Source organism: Juglans microcarpa x Juglans regia, chromosome 1D (genome assembly GCF_004785595.1).
Source record: "Juglans microcarpa x Juglans regia isolate MS1-56 chromosome 1D, Jm3101_v1.0, whole genome shotgun sequence".
Classification (NCBI taxonomy): domain Eukaryota; kingdom Viridiplantae; phylum Streptophyta; class Magnoliopsida; order Fagales; family Juglandaceae; genus Juglans; species Juglans microcarpa x Juglans regia.
The window spans coordinates 9,451,149-9,470,128 of record NC_054594.1 but is presented as its reverse complement, the minus strand read 5'-3'; the positions used below and the strand labels follow the sequence as shown (position 1 = coordinate 9,470,128).

The following is an 18,980-nucleotide window of genomic DNA, read 5'->3' as shown; positions in this document are numbered from 1 at the left end:
CTCTCACTCCTTCACTTTTTGTGCTCGATTTTTCGGTCATTTGTATATCGTGGGTGGGGGGGGGGGGGGTAGTGTTTTTGGCGACCAGGCCTTCTAATTGCCCACTGCCTTTCATATCTTCTATTTTTCACTTTAGGTTGTGGCAGTCCTCAATTTTGTGCCCCATTGTTTTGTGATAAGTGAAGTACCTCTCAATTTGTCGCCCATTACTGTTGGCTGGTTCTTCTTCTTTTGTTTTGTCTCGGTTATGTGTGTTGGAGTAGTGTACATAACCGTCATTATGTCTTCTCAAATTGCAATCATGCCTCTGGTCCTGTTGGACTCTTCTTGCCTTCTAACCCCTTCTTTGTCCTTCCCCTGACTTCCTCCAGGTTCCCATTCGCCCCTTCCTTCATCATGGGTCGTTAGGGCGATAAGTGTATCTTCAGCATTTACGAAATCGTCGACCCTATCCATGAACTCTCGCAACATGGAAGGGGTTTTCTTGGCTAGTTCAGCCATAAAGGGACGCCTCGGCCAAACACCCCCGAGTAATGCTGCCAGCATAATTTTCTCGTCTTGATCATCAGCTATCATCTTTTCCTTGTTAAAGCGTGCCAGATACGCTTTCAGGCTTTCATCCTTTCTTTGTTTGACAGTCAGTAAATACGCGGTTGGCCTTTGGCGCCTTCTACTCGCCATAAATTGGGTTAAGAACTGTCGTCCCAATTCATTGAAATTGTCTATCGAACCTGGTTGTAGTGTTTCGAACCATCCTCTCGCTAACCCCTTTAAAGTCAAAGGGAATGCCCTACACGCAATTTCTCCCAAGAATCTGTGAAGTGTCATATGGGATTTGAAAGTTTTAAGATGCTCAACGGGATCTTTGGAGCCGTCATATAGATCTACTAACAGGACTTTGAATTTTGGAGGTAGAGGCATTGCCATTATTTCTGCAGAGAATGGCATATTTGTGTTGGACAACAACTGGTCGACCAAAGAAGACGTTCCTATCTTCTTGGTCATCTCCTCATATTTATCCATCAGGCTACGCACGTCGTGGTGCAGCTTCTTCGTTTCCTCGTCCTCTTGTTCGCCTCCATCTCTACCCTATCAACCTGACTGGTTATCGCAACCTCTCCCGACGGTCCATTTCGTGACTTGAGAGCCTCATCTCCTTTCACAATGAGTCAACCTCTGTGGTAAGCCTCTTTTTTTATCTCTTACATTTCCACAAGTCTTTCCTCCATGTTTTGTGAAGTTTCTCCCGGATCTCTAGTTGCTTGAGACCGTGTGGTGATGGGTATGTGAAAAGCATGCTGAGTATGAGATTTCGAAATCTCACAAACGGTGCCAGCTGTTGTGGACGTGTTTCATTGCCATCGGCGCACGATCACCTACAACCAAAGAGCAAGGCAGCTTGGGCGTTCGAGGGAACGCCTCCAACGCTTAAGTCAGTGACTGAAAATAATCTCTCTAATACCAAAGAATCCGATCCCTTTTACATATCTGGATTCCCCCTTTATATGGAGCTCCCTGAAGTGCCTTTGTTCCTTAGGTGATAATGGTTATCCATTATTTAAATTTAAATCTGGAGATGGGGGTTTATCCCTATTTTAGATCTCAAATGATAATTGTTCTTATCCTTTATCGCCGCTAGGTGATTATCTTGGTATTTGTAACGAGTTGGGTTCCCGTGATAATAATAATGGGCTTTTTGACAATGAAACATACTCTAGACTAGATCAAAGACCCAGGCCTATGTAGGGGGACTAACCGTTTGGATGTCCTCTCCTGATAGCTTTGAAAAGAGTTATATATATTTATTTATTTTATTTTTATGGTGTGAACGCCTTTAGCATGCTTTCCTGTAAGACTTTCCTGTCATCTTCCCCCTTTTAGTGACTCCCGGACAGTTTCCTATCAGAATCAAGCTGCTGCCCCCACTCGGACCGACATTTCAGACTTATTTACATTACCTGTCTCGTTACGAAGTTGACGATCAAGTCTTCGCGCGCAAGTCATTAAAAACTTGGAAACTTATGCCAACTTCCAAGAAATTTGAGCCATTTTTACACCGCTATTCATACAGAAAATTTTCCTGCAATTTTTCCCAGAAATAGACTCAAATTCAGAATTAGTCTGTTTCCTAGTAATGAGCTCGGACATTCAACCTCAGAAGTGAAAGTTCAGGGACTGACAAGGACATTTTGTATTGCATAGGATTTTAATTTTATGTAGTTTTGTGGTCCTACCGTTCTAGTTTGACACGGTTTCTTGACAATCTTCTTCCTCAAACGTATTGACTGGGAGAAAATAAAGTCATTGTTCACTGTATTCCAATATGCCTATAAAATTATAAATAGAGCTCCCTTCACCATTAAGTTTCAATCCGAAGCAGCAACTAGCAAAGCACAACAATGGCTCGAAAGTTGCAGACCCCATTAGCCTTGTTCTGCCTTTTAATGGTTGCCCTCTTCACAGGCTCAAAGGCAGGCGTGATCTCTGTGTACTGGGGCCAGAATGGAAATGAGGGCAGCTTGGCTGATACTTGCGCCACTGGGAATTATGGTATAGTGAACATAGCTTTCCTGGTAACATTTGGCAACGGCCAGGCCCCACAGATGAACCTTGCCGGCCATTGTGACCCAAGCACAAATGGGTGCACCGGCTTGAGCAACGACATCAGAGCTTGCCAAAACCAGGGCATCAAGGTGATGCTCTCTCTTGGAGGCGGTGCTGGTAGCTATTCCCTGTCCTCTGCTGAAGATGCCAGGCAAGCATTGCTTCTTTTCACCATATTTCATAAAGCTAGCTTCTTTGGTGTTTAAACTTGAGAAGTTTGAGGTTATATTAAAAAGTTGTTATAAGTCGGTACGTAAACACGTCAATTTTTTGGAATCCATCGCTATTATTAAAAAGTCAAAGCATCAAACACCTACCGACACCGAAGTTTGCCACATTTATCGATAATTGTAATGGATCCCACCATAATTATTGTCTATTTACACGACTTAGAACTTTTGTTTTGTTTTTCTTTTTAACATAAGTTTTCGGGCGTAGACGTTTGCAAGGGAATGTAAATGTTTTGCTGGTCCCTTTCCCCTAGTAAAAGAGCAGAAAATGATGTTCTCTGATACTGTGCAGGAGTGTTGCAAACTACTTGTGGAACAACTTTCTTGGAGGTCAATCCAACTCCCGTCCATTGGGTGATGCAGTTCTAGATGGCATTGACTTCGATATCGAGGGAGGCACAACCCAACACTGGGACGAGCTTGCAAGGGCACTGTCTGCATTTAGTCAACAGAAAAAGGTCTACTTAACAGCAGCACCACAGTGTCCATTTCCAGATGCTTGGCTAAAAGGAGCACTAGACACTGGCCTGTTTGACTATGTCTGGGTCCAATTCTATAACAACCCACCCTGTCAATACTCTGGGAATGCAGACAACCTGAAGAGCTATTGGAATCAGTGGAACACTATTCAAGTAGGGCAGATATTTCTGGGGTTGCCTGCTGCTCCAGAGGCAGCTGGGAGTGGCTACATCCCTCCCGATGTGCTTAATAGTGATGTTTTGCCATCTATCAAGAGTTCTTCAAAATATGGAGGGGTTATGCTTTGGTCTAGGAATTATGATAAGGGCTATAGCGCAGCTATTAAAAACAATGTTTGAACATTTTGTTTTAGCTTCCACTGAATATGTTCCAGTTTACAAGATGTAATGCCTACTATTTAAAAATAAAGCAATAATCTCTATAAATAAAAAATCTTGAGACATTTCTTCCAATTTACAGAATTTCCCAGCCTAATATTCATAAAGTTTTTATGTTTGTTTCTTTAAATTGGGTTGCATAAATTTCTTCCAATTTAATCTATTAAATTGCAATATCCTTTAAATATTATTCGAGACATTTTTTTTATATGATTGACAATATTAGTGCAATTGTAACTCAATTTTTGTTTAATATCTAAAAACTTTCTTCTTTATTAATCAATTATCGTTTTCTTTTTATGGACGGAGGAGATCTTTCTTTAGAACTTAGAAGTCAAAACATATGCTTGATCTCTCTACCTTGAAGTCCTTATGTAATACCAGGATCCTGAATTTGTATGGTTGGACTATAGATTTTTTTTTTATTATTTATTTATTTGAGCTTGAAATTTGAGGTTTTCTTTTTTTTTTTTTTTTTTTTTTTTTCGTTTTTATGTTATGGATCGATGATTCTTTTTATTTGGAGATCTTGGCCGCTTGTTTAAACCTTGAAAACCTATCGGTTTATGAGCTAGCAGTTTCCTCACCCGCACGACTCTCTTCCCATCCGCATGCACGTCTCTCACGCACATCCCCATCCTTTTTGGTTTTCATCTAGGGTTTTCCATTCAACTTTTTATATACATGTACTTCTCTCCTGAAAAGTAGTAGCCGTAGCAACCCAAGCGTAACTCCCTTTCGTTCACTGCCTCTCCACGTTCTCAGCTCAACGCTCGTCAGCTTTGCACCCATAGACTAGACCACCACTTTTGACACACTCTGGCTTAGCCTCCGTCCAACCCTCCACCAAGTTGCAGCCGCTGCTAGCCTCTTCAACCCAGCCGTTGCACCCTCCAGAACTCACGCTGCCCCCCCCCCCATACGAAATCGACGCAACCCGTGCTTGCACGAAACCCGCACCGTGCACTGCTGCGCCACCCCAGCACCTCCACATAGTTGCCGTCCACTTCATCCACCCCTCGTAAACATCTGCCCAGACCAACCATCAGAACTGCGTTCCACAGCCATGGGAAACAGCAACCCACCGCTTCTACCAAGGCAAAATCCTCTGTTTTATCTCCCAAAAACAGAGCATTCTTGGAGGGCACCGTGAACCACAGCCACCACCCCACCTTCGTTCATGGCCACAGATCATAACCACCATAGCCACTGATCTGCACCCCGCTTCCTCAACCACCGCTCTCTCTAGCTCTCTCTCGGTAACACCTCCATGCACACTCCGTGTGTCACTTTTTATATCATAACTTTGTCCCTCTTTCACCATGTTTCTCTCTCTCGCTTCCAGTGCTCCGCCGAGATCACCACTGCTACGTCGCTAAGCTTCTAGCCCCTCACTGCGTCGCACGCTGCCGCGTGATTCCTCCTTAAGTAAGCCCCTGCCATGCAAGTTATTTGTTATACGTAGGTTTTTGTTGGTTTTCAAAGAATTGAAAGAAATTACATTAATACCCTTTACTACATATTATTTAGATATAGAATTACAATTTTGCCCGTAATATTACATGGTTTCAATTTGAAATTTTTGTTTATATTAAATCTGTTTTTACATAGTTTATGCGGGAAGTATAAGAAAATTTTACAGAAAATAAATAGGATTTTCAAATTGTACTATTGGTAGCAAATTATTTTAGTAACTGTGCAATTTTATTTTAAACATTTAAATTATGATTAAAGCTATTTGTTTATTATTATTTAACGAAATTTTTACTAGTACTTACCTTAAACATTGAGTATTATCAAAGAAATTTAGAAAATGAGGATATTTTAAGGTTATGAGGAGTTTTAGGTATTGAAGGATTAAAATAGATTATTTTAGAAGCTTAGGATTAAATATCGAAATATGTGATTAATTGGAAATTTACGAGAATTACGTTATTATTTTATAGGTGAAGATTAATTATTATTCGACATTTTGAAGAAAATTCTGGAAAAGATAAAAAGATCAGATAAGCGGGATTCCTATGCTAGACTTTGCATTAAAATAAAATGAGCTGTTAGAAAATATACATATTTGGTTATGAAAATAAATTGAACTACTTCAGTTATTTATTCTACATTACTCATGAGATTTTATTTAAGAAGAAAGTATTTTTGTCATAACTAGTGTGGACATGAACTTATTTTTGACATTCTGTTTTTGAACTTTGAAAAGAGAGTGAATATGAAATTTTGTGCATAAATTATGTTTTGTGATATGATTTTGTTCTGTTCTGAAAATTTTCTGTACTCTGATATGATATGATGTGATTTCTGAAAACCTCTGGCATAACATTCTATTTATGTTTCTGTTCCGTTCTGACCTTACCACAGGTGTTAAACTGTGGCCTCTGTTCGGTTGGTACAAACTTTTTTGTTTCTGGTGCACCCACTTTGGAAACAAAGTGGTTTTCTGCATAGTCTTTCCTATGTGCACACTCGGGATTCCAAGAATGAATAAGGGGAAGATTCACATTCTGTTTCTGTTCGGTTAGCTAACGGGGTTTGCACAACCCTACCACGGGGGTTAAACATGGTATTTGTTCTGATATGATAAGATAAAATGTAATGTTTCAGTTTATGTTATGCCAAAGATATTTTTATTATGAATATTTTCAAACTTTCGCTCTGATATTTTTGATACCATGTTCTGACGCTGTATTTTGAAAACAATATTGTGATTCTACATTCTGAAAGAAAATATTTTGTTCTGCATTCTGAACTCTGTAAATGCTCATGTTTACACACTAGTATATGTCCTCTGCTTACTGAGTTGTTGATAACTCACCCCTTATCTCCATATATTTTTCAGATAATTTTGATGGTTCAGCTGGAGAACAAGAGTAGGAAGTTTTAGTAAGGTGTGATGATCGTAGTGGAATAAGTGATTGAGGGTACAAGTGCTTATTTGAGAGTCGTAGTTAGTAGAATGATTTATTTTTCGGGTATTTCGATTTGATGAGTTAAGGATATTTTTGAGTTTTTGGAGAATTTCTAATTTATGTTATTGAAAATTTCTTTATTGTCCTATGGAAGAACTTAGATATTTGGATTGATTAAATGAATTAGTATTTTATGGAATTTTCTAGATTTTATAGTTGTATTATTTAAGTTGATATTAGGTATTAAGAGCTAACTGTCCGGACCTCCGGGAACGGGAAGTTACACCTTATAAACACTAGACTTGAACGTTAGTCAATCTAATTCCTTACCACTGGGGGATGCCTTTGTAGATGGCAATAGACTTTGATATTTAGCAAAATCGTACTCACAAAACACTTAAAATTATAGTTACTCAATCTGTGACACAAATTATATGACTCTTTCAATTAAAATAGGTTTCATCCTCTTAACTTATAGCCTAAGTCAAAGGGAATGTTAGAATATAAATTAAACTATTAAACATAACTCTGCCGACCGGCTTAAGTTTTTGAAATAAATGATAATTTAACATAGTATTATAGTAAAGATTTTGAATTTGAACTTGATTTCACACTTGATTTTCATTTAACTAAATTTTTCACGTGGATCTACAGTCTGGTTCTCTTGTGACGTAAATGTTAAATTTTTAGGACAAGTAGAAGAAACTACATCTATTCTATTACTTTAACAAGAGAGGGCTAGAGACATTTGCATTTAGTATTCCAGATTAGGATACTGCCACAGATTGTACAACCGCTAATGCACCTCGGATATTCAATATAATGCAACTTTTTTTTTTTTGATAAATACGATGCAACTTTAGGCTGTATTTGGATGTTGAACTGAGTTGAATTCTCTATGAATAGTAATGAGTTGAGATGATAGAGTGAGTTTTGTGGGATCCACCTAAGATGAGTTTAAATGTGTTTGGAAATTAAGATGAGTTTAGATGTATTTATGAGAAGTTGAAAAAAGTTGTGAGTCTCACGTGTAAAGAAGTGTTAAATTGAAAAAAGTTGTGTGTCCCACGTGTAAAGAAGTTTTGAGTTGAGATAAGTTTAGTAATTTGAGAATTGGGTATTTGGATGTTAGATTTAGTTTAAAATTAGATTGAACTAAGTTAAACTCAGATGAGTTTAATAACTAAACGGAACCTTAAAGTGAAAGTTAAGCAAGCTCATTTAGCGTTACATATAATTAAATTAATTACCTAAGTTTTTGGTCCTACAATTCTATTAAATATGCACCTTGATGAGTGACTGGTCACTACATTTCCAGTTTGACACACAATCTTCTTCCACAAAAGTTTGTTTTCGCAAATGAGATGAGATGGGTTGAGATTAAAGTTAAAAAGTTGAATAAAATATTGTTAGAATATATTTTTTTAATATTATTTTTGTTTTAGGATTTGAAAATGTTGAATTGTTTATTTTATTTTGTATGATAATTTGGGAAAGTTGTAATGATTAGATAAGATGAGTTGAGAAGTTTCCTGAAAACAAATGAGTTAGTCTACATATGCTTATACATATATGTCCCATCCTTCACTATTAATTCAAAGCACAATAATGGCTCGAAAATTGCAGACCCCATTAGCCTTGTTCTACCTTTTGTTGCTTGCCCTGATCAGCGGCTCTAAGACAGGCATGATCTTGTAATTTTAAGGAATGTGATCATTAAACAATATACCCCTTAAAATGACACATTTTTAATGATGATGATTCTCATGGGAGTGATGATTGAGAATCTGTTAAAAGACACAATCTTTTGATTTAATCAAAAGATTGTGTCACTTGTTAATAGTTGTGCCTTTTGCCAAACATTGCATTACCAATGGTTGACCCCTTGCCCACCAGTGTCTCATGGCTTATAAATAGGGGACATTGGTGCACATTGAAGGCACTTAATTTCTCTTGTACATCACCAACTTGTAAGACAATTACCCTCACAGGAGTGTCACTATATTGACGTTTTGTTCAAATTTCATCTCTTTTTGTTCTTTATTTTTCTACAGTGGTATCAAAAGCCTGATCATGATAGAGGGAATTTTTTCGCACATTGAAAAGACAATCAATAGACAAGTGCTTGGTTTCTCAACCACACTTGCATATTGCAATCATCTTTGGAGGCTTTCAAATCCTCAAGAAAAACTCTTCCAAATTACAGTGGAAGGCCTAGTGCACTGTGCAATTTTTCTAAACCCATTGTTACTGTTCTAGGGGGTTGCTGGAGTTCCTCACCGCTGTCAGAGTTCATGGACGTTGGGAGCACATCGGAATATCCAAAGCCGGTCACCATCTCATCAAACAGAAGTGAAGACATAAGCTTCACAGAGTCTAAAAATACTCAGTGAGAGGAAGAAGATGACCCTGACATTCAGCCATAAAATTTCATAAAATTTCAAATTTACAAGGGCTAAACGACATAGTCGTTCAGCCAAAGAAGTGCCAAACGACAATGTCATTTTAGCTAATGCTGTGAAACAGAATTCTCCTTCAAATGGCGTCATTTCATCCCCTTCAAGCTGAGCCACAAGCCCTTCTCCGAGCCAAGCCATTGACTGAGTTGCTGATGAAACTGTTGACCATCGCTTTTCTTCTCCTCAACTTGGTTTGAACTGGCTAAACCGGTTGACTCAGTTTTCTAAATCGGTTCGGGCCAGATTTGGTATTTTGGGTCGTTCAGGGTCATTTCAAGTCTAATTTGGTCCGTTCAAAAGCTGTTGTGCTCCAAATTTCATGCCAAATCAATACAGAGCACCTGTTGGTTGAGATTATCGACAAAAATTCTTTGAAAAGGGAGAAACATCGAGGGAAGTACGTGGACATCCTCGAGCGGGGTGTCACTTCCATTATTCTCCTTATTTAAAATATAATAGGAGAATTTTCAGGCTACTACCTTGGATTAAATCCAAGGATTATTATTACTATTAAGTTTGTAATAATTTTAATTTTTTTATAGTTGAACTATTGTATTTAATTTATTTACAATAGAACACATTTATTATTTCTATATTCTTTCTGTTGTTGATTTTTTAAGATTTATTATTTATGGTACCGAAGAAAATTATTAATCCTTTGGGGATAGAAAAACTGAATGGAAGAAATTTTGGGCCTCGAAAAGGCATATAACTTTTCTTCTAACCCATGAAAAGACCTTATACACATTAACAATACCAAATCTATCAGAAATTGTAGAAAATTGAATGAAAGCGAGAGCAGCGAACCAAGTGAAAATAAATGGGAAGGACACAATGCATGGACAAAAATTTTGGTTTTGCATTGTATGAATGATAATATCAATCATCTCTTTGATGACTATGAAACTGTTAAAAAAATTATGGATGCAGTTAAGGCTAAGTATGGTTTAAGGTCGAATACTTATATACAGTTATTATTGGATAAGTATAATCGAACTTGTATGAAAGAGAATGATGACATTGGTGATCATTTATTTCAAATGGAGTTGATTGTAAAAGAATTATATGATACTGGTAATCCTCTCATTGATAAAATACAAGTTATAACCATACTAAATAGTCTTCCTTAATCTTGGGATCACATTGCTACTTCTTTAACACATAATGAAAATGAAATAACAATGACATTGCTTCCAATACTTTTAGTACCTAAAGGGGAAATAATGAAAATGAGGAATAGAGATAGTGGATCATCCAATTTATTGATGGCTCAAGACAAACGTTCTACACAGAACAAGATGAAGTCAAAACAGTTTAAGAAAAAGAAATGGTTGAAAAAGAAACAAAGTAAACCATTTACTAAAAACTGTTTTAAGTGTGAGAAGAAGATGCATTACAAATCACAATGTCCTAATAAGGAAAAAGTACAAGAAAGTAAGGAAATTATGATGACAGTCTCAGAAGTAATGTTAGTGGAATCAGTGTCAGATTCATGATGAGTTGACTTTGCAACAACAAGACATATATGCAGGAACAAAGATATGTTTGTCAAGCTTGAAGATAAACAAACAAGAGAGTACATAGTGTATATGTACAAAAACACATACTACGATGTATTGGGGCAAGGTATATATAAATTTAAGTGAATGGTTTGTTATTTTACTTAGTGATGTACTATATGTACCTAGTATTCATAAGAATTTAATATCAGTGCCTATATGAGACTAGAAAGGCTATATAGTTAAGTTTAAGTCTGAAACCGTTGTAATAAGTAAGGATAATGTATCAGTGAAATGCGTGAAAGATCATGATATGTAAAAGTGGATTAATACCACAAATAAACTCAGATAATTTTTATGTATGTTTACCATGTATCAAAAGAAAATTAAGTAGTAAATCTTTTTCAAAAAGTTGGAAATTCACAAATTTACTTGAAATTATATATTTTGATGTTAGTGGATTTTTTAGAACTAAAATCCATAAATTCACAGATTTACTTTATTACTTTAACTAATGACTATTCAAGATATGAGTATATCTATTTACTCAAACATAAATTTGAGGAAATTGAGAAAATTAAAGAATATGAAGTAGAAGTAGAAACTCACTTGGGTAGACCCATTAAAAGTTTGAATAGTGATAGAAGAGGTCAATTTGAAGTTTTGGATAATTTCTACAAATTGAATGGTATAAAACATATTTATACTATGCTATATAAATCTCAACAAAATGGTATTGCAGAAAGAAGAAATAGAACTCTATTGGATATGACGAGATTAATGATGGCATACGTTGATCTACCAACACATTTTTGGGGTGAAGCATTATCGATTGCAGCATATATATTAAATAGAGTTAAAATCAATGCAAAACCTCTTACATCTTACAAGATATGGATGAGACATAAACCAGATTTAAGTAAATTCAAAGTGTGGGATTGTAAGGCACAAATGCTTATCCCAGGGCAACTAAAGGATAAATTGAAAAGTAAAACTAGAGAATGCAAGTTTATTGAGTATGTAGAAAACGAAAGTGGTTCCAGATTTTATCATTCTGAAAGAGAATTTATAGAAAGTAAAGAACTTGTTTTCTTGAAAAATACAAACCGTTGGAATTTCATAATGGCAATGATCCACCTTTCTAGTTGTATTTCTTTCATATTTATACTTTCCTTTTTATTTCCTATTGTACTAAGGACAATTATTATTAATGGTGTTTACTAGTTCAAAAAAAAACTCTGACATACAAATTGTTCTCTTGAGCATTAGCTTCAGTAGATAAACTAGTGGTGTCATCAAAATTCTGACTTTGGGAGTGAACTTTGACATGCATATTATTCTATCCAACATTTACTTCAATGGATAAACTAGTAATGTCTTCAAAATTTCTCTTTTGTTAATGGACTCTAACACACAAATTGATCTCTCCACATCACTAATTATATCACAGATTAAATTATTTAAAACAAGTAAGATTTTATACCTTTGGGAAAGCAACACCATCTCAGATTTTGTACAAATCATTTTCCATCATTACCCATGATATTATGGAGTTACATATTTACAATCCAAAATCCAGTATGGTTTTATACTTTTGGGCAACCAATTCATTCTCTAATATTGGTACATATTAAGAATAAATAAGAGTTTTATAACTAATAGTCATATTCCAAGTCCAAATAATTCATACATTTATATAGCCTAGTTAGAACCATCAATGCAGTTGTTTTTATTGCCATTATTTTACATTCGTATCAAATACTACTTAATTGTTATTATGACATCTTGATGTAGATCATGACCCTCGGCACTAGAAATCACCCAAATCGAGAGGGATCTTCTAGATCTAGCTAGAATGATAACCCAGACCCTTTTGTCGCAGTTGTGACCCAATTCTTCCAATCAATGTCTAGTGGCCAATTTACGGCGCCTAGAGCTCCACAGGTCGGTTGTTCCTCGGAACAATTTTCCCGCCAGCAACCCCTACTTTCAATAGCAGATTGAATTCCATGGACGCTAAAAGCTGGATTGAACATATGGAGTAGATTTTCAAAGCGCTCTACTGCATGGATGATTAGAATGTGAAATATGTCACTTACCACTTGACTGACATGGAAAACCAGGGGTGGAAGTCGACACGGGCATTGATTCAATTGGAGTTAAGGAAAGCACTCCCTATTTCTTGGGAACGTTTCAAGTGAACCTTTCTAGATCACTTTTTCCGAAAGACCCTTTGGTAATCGAGAGCTCGCCAATTTATGGACCTCACTCAAGGAACAATGATGGTTGCATAGTATGCTACGAGATTCGTGGAGCTATTATGTTTTTACAGTTACTTAATTTCAGATAAGGAAAAGAAAGCTGAAAAGTTCGAGTGCAGATTGGATCATAGGATTCAAGAATGTGTACGTGCTCTTAGGATTCGAAGTTGCATGGAGACAGTCACCTGATCTACCATTGCTGAAGAAGACCTCCAAGAGTACATTGACTACAACAACCAAAGGAAGCGCCAGCAACAGCAGCAACAACTCCAATCTAGTACTTTTCGTGGAGAAGGATGGGTCTATATAATTGTATATTGACTACAAGGAGTTAAATAAGGTAACTATCAAGAACAGATACCCTCTACCTCGGATAGATGACTTATTTGATCAATTTTAGGGAACACAAGTCATTGCCAAGAAAGATTTGTGATCCAGATACCATCAGTTGAAGGTTAAGGAGACATACGTGCAAAAGACGGCTTTCCAGACTCGGTATGGACATTATGAATTTCTTATTATGCCATTTGGTTTAACTAATACCCCTGCAGCTTTCATGGATCTTATGAATAAAATATTAAGGATTATTTAGATCAATTTATGATAGTATTTATCAATGATATTCTCATTTATTCTACAAGTAGCAGAGAGCATTAGGAGAATTTGAAGATTGCCCTTAAGACACTAAGATAAAAGAAGTTGTATGCAAGATTTAAGAAATGCGAGTTTTGGTTACAAGAGATCGCCTTTTCGGGATACGTAGTGTCAGCAAAAGCAATTTTAGTGGACTCGATGAAGGTTGAGGAGGTAAAATGGGCCAAGCCTAGTAGTGTTAATGAGGTATGAAGTTTATTAGACCTTGTTGGTTACTACAGAAGATTCATAAAAGGGTTTTTGAGTATTACAGCTCCGATGACAAAGTTAACAAGAAAGGATGAGAAATTCTTATGGACAAATAAGTGTGAGGAGAGCTTCCAAGAATTGAAGAAAAGACTAGTGACAGAACCAGTTCTTACAGTTCCCTCGGGTGATGGAGGCTTTGTTATATACAAGGATGCGTCACTGAAGGGTTTAGGTTGTGTTTTAATGCAGAATGGAAAAGTTATTACATATGCTTCCCGACAGTTGAGAGATTATGAGCAGAATTACCCGACCTATGATTTGGAACTTGCAGCAGTGGTATTTGCTTTGAAAATAATGAAACATTATCTTTATGGTAAGAGGTGCGAGATTTATACTGACCATAAGAGATTGAAATATTTCTTCACACAAAAAGAGATGAATATGAGACAACGTAGGTGGTTGGAACTTTTAAAGGATTACAATTGAAGTATTAACTACCATCTTGGCAAAGCAAACGTCTTAGCAGATGCACTTAGTCGAAAGTCATCCTCTGATATCCTGGCTACAATGTATACTCGCTAGAAGCATATACTACTAAACATGGAGCGAGCGAGCATTGGGCAATCCAGGATGCTCAATCCAAGACAAATAGTTTGAACTTTGGTTCAACATTGATAGATCAAATTAAATTCACTCAAACTAGTGATGCAAAATTGATGAGGATTCAAGGAGAAATATTAGAAGGTAAGAGACCTAATGAGGATTAAGAAGAAATATCATAAGGTAAGAGACCTGATTATCCAGTATCAGATGATGGCACCTTGAGATTTAGGGGAAGATTATGTGTACCCAATGATAAAGTAATCAAAGATTTGATTTTGAGAGAAGCCCATCGTTCACTGTACACAATTCATCCGTGGAGCACCAAGATGTTTCGGGATTTAAAACAACACTTTTGGTGGAATGGTATGAAGCAAGAGATAGTGACTTATGTAGCACAGTGTCTAGCATGTCAACAAGTCAAAGCACAGCATCAGAGACCCTCACATATACTTCAGCCACTCCATATACCAGTGTGAACTTGGGATGAGATCGGGATGGACTTTGTTTCAGGGTTTCCGAAGGCGCTAGAAGGTCAGGATACAGCATGGATGATTGTTGATAGACTCCCAAAATCAGCCCATTATATTATTATTATTATTATTATTATTTTAAAGTATTTATCTGTTTATTAATTTCAGTTTTTTCATGAACATTTTTAAATCAATAATTAATTACGAATTAAGAGTTTGTCAAAATTTTACTTCTTTGTGTTTTAAAACGTGTTTAATTCAAACTACACTTCCACCATGACTCAAAATGCCAAGATCACTTCCTCCACACTTATCCCACTAATCTCTTGACCATATCGAGTCTCCATCCCACCGGAAATTCTTAGAACCACTCTGGCTTAAACACATCAAACTGTGATCTCCATCTATATATTTTACCCACTGTTGACTCCTCAACACACTAATATATCAAACATGATAGACTCAATTTAGAAATCAACCTCTATTTCACATAAAAGAATAGAGTCCAACTAGTCTGTGCTTCTTCACCATGCCATTCGAAGGAGACCCCAGCCGTGACTAGCGTGGATCACATCCAACTTCGTTGCTTCCCATCTCTTTTGTGGTAAGTTCTCGTCGATTTACACACTTCCTCCACCTAATTCCTTCTCTATAACCACCATCAAGACTTTGTTCTTTTCTTCTCTTGGTATTTCGCCACAAATAAAGGCCTCTTATAATGTTTTTGCCACCTTCGATATTCACCAAATCCAACATTGCACGTTCTCCCTCGGTGAGCGGAATTATCAAACACACTCTCTTCCGTTTTGACACTCTCCTTCTCGAGCTAAAGGCACAAATCCCACTTATCTCTCAGAGTTTATGTCACAGTTGATCTACAGTCGCTAGCCACCCATATTGCACTCTGGCATCCTCTCGGTAAGACCACGCCGATATCTCTGTTTTCACTCACCATCATTTTCTTCGGCCTAACAATATTTCTCTGCTTCCGAAGCATTGTCGTCGCTGATCATTGTCCAGCCACCCATATCCTTCGTCGCACGGCTTTTACTTTCTCTCACGGTAAGCCCAAGCACCTCATTGATTCCCACGATGCCTTTCTTCTCCAGTGTTCATCTCTTTATGTTTTCGTGCATTTGTGTTGGATCTCCTTTCTTTCATTTCAGCTTTGTCCAATAAAGCCCTGCATCTCTTTGCATATCACCAAATTACCCTTCGCACAATATATTTTAACTTCCATAAAAAGTCTCTAGAAGTTGAAGCATCATTGTTTGTGTAATCCCATTTTTGCCCTTTTGGTTTTGACGTGTATCACCATTTCTATCTTAGTTCCGTTTTTCCATAAAGTTTTTCATGCTTTTTTGTTATTACAAAACTACCATTTGAGCTTTTTTCGTGTATCAGCCTTCCCATAAGTCCTACAAGCTTTTTTATTATTTCAAAATAATTCCCTCCAACTTTTTTTACTCCACTTTTCAAGTCTCTTGAAATCTTTGGAGTGGTACGTTCTTAGCTTTTGTGTGGGCATGAAAAAAATATGTTTAATATGGGTCTCTTTACGTCGGCCTATTTTTACTTACAGATGTAATATGTTGACTTGGTTTTAATTTGGCCCTTGTTGCATATAGTTAACTCTTATACCTTGTATACAGTTTAAATTATATTAAGTGTTCATTTATGATTTGATTACGATAATAAATTACAAGGATTTGAATTTTAATTGTAATCAAGTTTAATTAGCAAAATGAATTTCCAATGTTTATTTTATTGGATTTTGATAAAATTATTATGCTATATTATTAATTGGAAAATAAAGGAATATGTTGCGACTTTTGAATCATATTATTATTTCTTAATATTAGCATATATCAAAATATTTATTAAATTATTCCTATTAAATTATTCTCTGTGACATCAATTTAATTAAATAGAACGTCACAACATTTTTTTAGAAAATTAGCAACATATGGTATTCCATATAGGTAACAATCCACAAAGTGAGATTTTGGAATTTGCGATACGAGGTAAGTAATTTGATCATAAATTAGGATCATCATAGTTCAGCTTATATAAATTATTATTCTAGCCAGTTCATTAATAGCCATTTTTTATGTACCACTCATGTCATATGCAAGCATGTCACCAAGCACAACACTTGATCATGTCATTTAGCATCACGTTCAGATTAAAAAATTTATAGTTATTTATATCAGTATGCATATCATGCATTTTACATCATATATTACACATAAGATATCATAAGTTCAAGTGCAATATAAGATCAGATCAGTTTAATCATATACTCATTTAGATGCATGGTACCAATATAGTTTCAGGGTGGATGTGCTAGCCACAGACTCAATCGTGGTCCACCAAAATGACAGAATACTATCAACGGCTCTCCTTGCTGGAGAGGGACGTGGGGCCGGTGCACAACCTTATACACAGGGTTAAGTGTGCTAGTCAATCAGATCAGTCAGTTAATTCATATAAATCTCTCATGAACAATCATGATTTAAGCTTTTAGCATGAAAATTCTTATGAAAAATCTTATATTTATTACGTTTATGTTGTGATAGATTTCTTACTCACTCTTCGACTCATTTTATTTTATGTTTTTAACCATCCAAGTGAGGATGATGAACATGAGTAGGTAGGCTAGGATTAGAATGAGCAATTGATTTAATTTCAAACTTCCAAGAATAAAATTGCTTTTATGACACAAATTTTATTTCGTTTATTCATTTAATATTTGTGGAAGACATTTTATTAGACAGTTCTTTTTGTGAAATAAATGCTAATTTTATGTTATTAAATATGAGATCTCTTGTCGGGTTATATTTTATGAAAATTACGTGACAGTCCTAACCCTTGGGAAGGAGGTGTTACAATATTAGTCCACAACTCAAATTTGAGTCTACTTACTTGTAACACGGTTTAAGATATACATCATTGCCTTTAAGAGTTTTACTACACAATTTTTTAAGAAGTTAAGGAAATAGGTAGGGGTTATGGCCTAACTCATAATATTTTTCATGACACTACTTTTATCAAATTTGATGATTTTCACTTTTTTATCTATTCGTCCCCATGAGAAGTACCTCAATAATTGAAAAAACCTAGAGATTTAGCATGTAGAAGATAAAAGCATCCATACCATGAAAATCATCTATGAAAGTAATGAAATACTTCTATCTATCAAACATTAGAGAGGAAAGGTCTACATGTATCTATATGCATTATCTCAAAAAAACTCCCTATTCATTGGCATCTTTTCTTGATATATTTGATTTGTTTTGCTCTATTGCAAATCCACACATCCTGAGATTAGAAAATCTAAATACAAAAAATATTTTTTTTTATTTACTAACCTCTACAACTTTTCTTTGGAGATATTCCCAAAGATTTTATGCCACAAGTCACAGGAGTTTTTCTTTAATCATGTTTTAAACTTCTATGCCATAAGTTTTAAGAGTTTTTTTATAAATTATATTTCTTTTGGTTCCAGTATATGTCTCATGAGTGGAAAATACTTTTAACAAAAGCAATATGAAGGGATGATGAATAAAAATTTTATCAAAAAGAAAAATGGAATCAACATAACTAGTATTTTGAAACAAATTGAAACATGAACATTTGCACTCAAATTTAACTTCAAAAAGTAATTATAAACATTTATAATATCCGATTCAAAACTTATACAAACAAAAAAAGTTTATCCTTCCCTTCCGGCTACGTTTGGGTATCAAGAATACCTCAAGTACTATCACTACTATTCTTTACTTTATTATTACTTTTCACCAACTTTTTTACTATTCATTACTTTTCACCTACTATTTATTATTCTATTATTACTTTTTTACTACTTTTTCACTACTATTCACAAACATTCTCAACACTTTTCAGGTATTCTCACTATCCAAACGTAGTCTTATGTTTAGGACACCTAAACTTTCATACATCCATATTTATTTCAAAGGTGCAACGACACCATTCTTACACTTTGATGACCCTTATTTATTCCTTTACTAAAAGATTCAATTTCTTTTCAATTTTTTGAGTGCCAAATTGGCAAAATAAATTTGTCTCAATCTAACAACATGCTATCAACTCATTCATATTTCATTATTTTGATGAAACAATAATACCTCTAGAATAGACCATTTTGTGCTGATAATGAATTTGGGATATATTAAAAAATAAGACCTTACCATTTTCAATCCTAGGGTTCAAAGT

General features: G+C 35.6%; 2 protein-coding genes across 2 annotated transcripts; one reads left to right on the top strand and one right to left on the bottom strand.

Annotated features, from left to right (window-relative positions):
- Positions 1 to 288: 288 nt before the first annotated feature.
- Positions 289 to 1,023, bottom strand: LOC121261165. Its single transcript, XM_041163421.1, has one exon. It carries the CDS (start codon positions 1,021 to 1,023, stop codon positions 289 to 291), a length of 735 nt encoding a protein of 244 aa, XP_041019355.1.
- Positions 1,024 to 2,270: 1,247 nt separating this feature from the next.
- Positions 2,271 to 3,739, top strand: LOC121256593 (acidic endochitinase-like). Its single transcript, XM_041157439.1, has 2 exons — positions 2,271 to 2,755; positions 3,127 to 3,739. Exons 1-2 carry the CDS (start codon positions 2,400 to 2,402, stop codon positions 3,650 to 3,652), a joined length of 882 nt encoding a protein of 293 aa, XP_041013373.1. The 5' UTR covers positions 2,271 to 2,399; the 3' UTR covers positions 3,653 to 3,739.
- Positions 3,740 to 18,980: the final 15,241 nt, after the last annotated feature.

Bases quoted from the DNA above. Each gene is read 5' to 3' on its own strand.
- LOC121261165 (XM_041163421.1), bottom strand. From the start codon at position 1,023: ATGGATAAATATGAGGAGATGACCAAGAAGATAGGAACGTCTTCTTTG.
- LOC121256593 (XM_041157439.1), top strand. From the start codon at position 2,400: ATGGCTCGAAAGTTGCAGACCCCATTAGCCTTGTTCTGCCTTTTAATG. The intron at 2,756-3,126 runs GCAAGCATTGCT...GATACTGTGCAG, and splicing joins TCCTCTGCTGAAGATGCCAG to GAGTGTTGCAAACTACTTGT.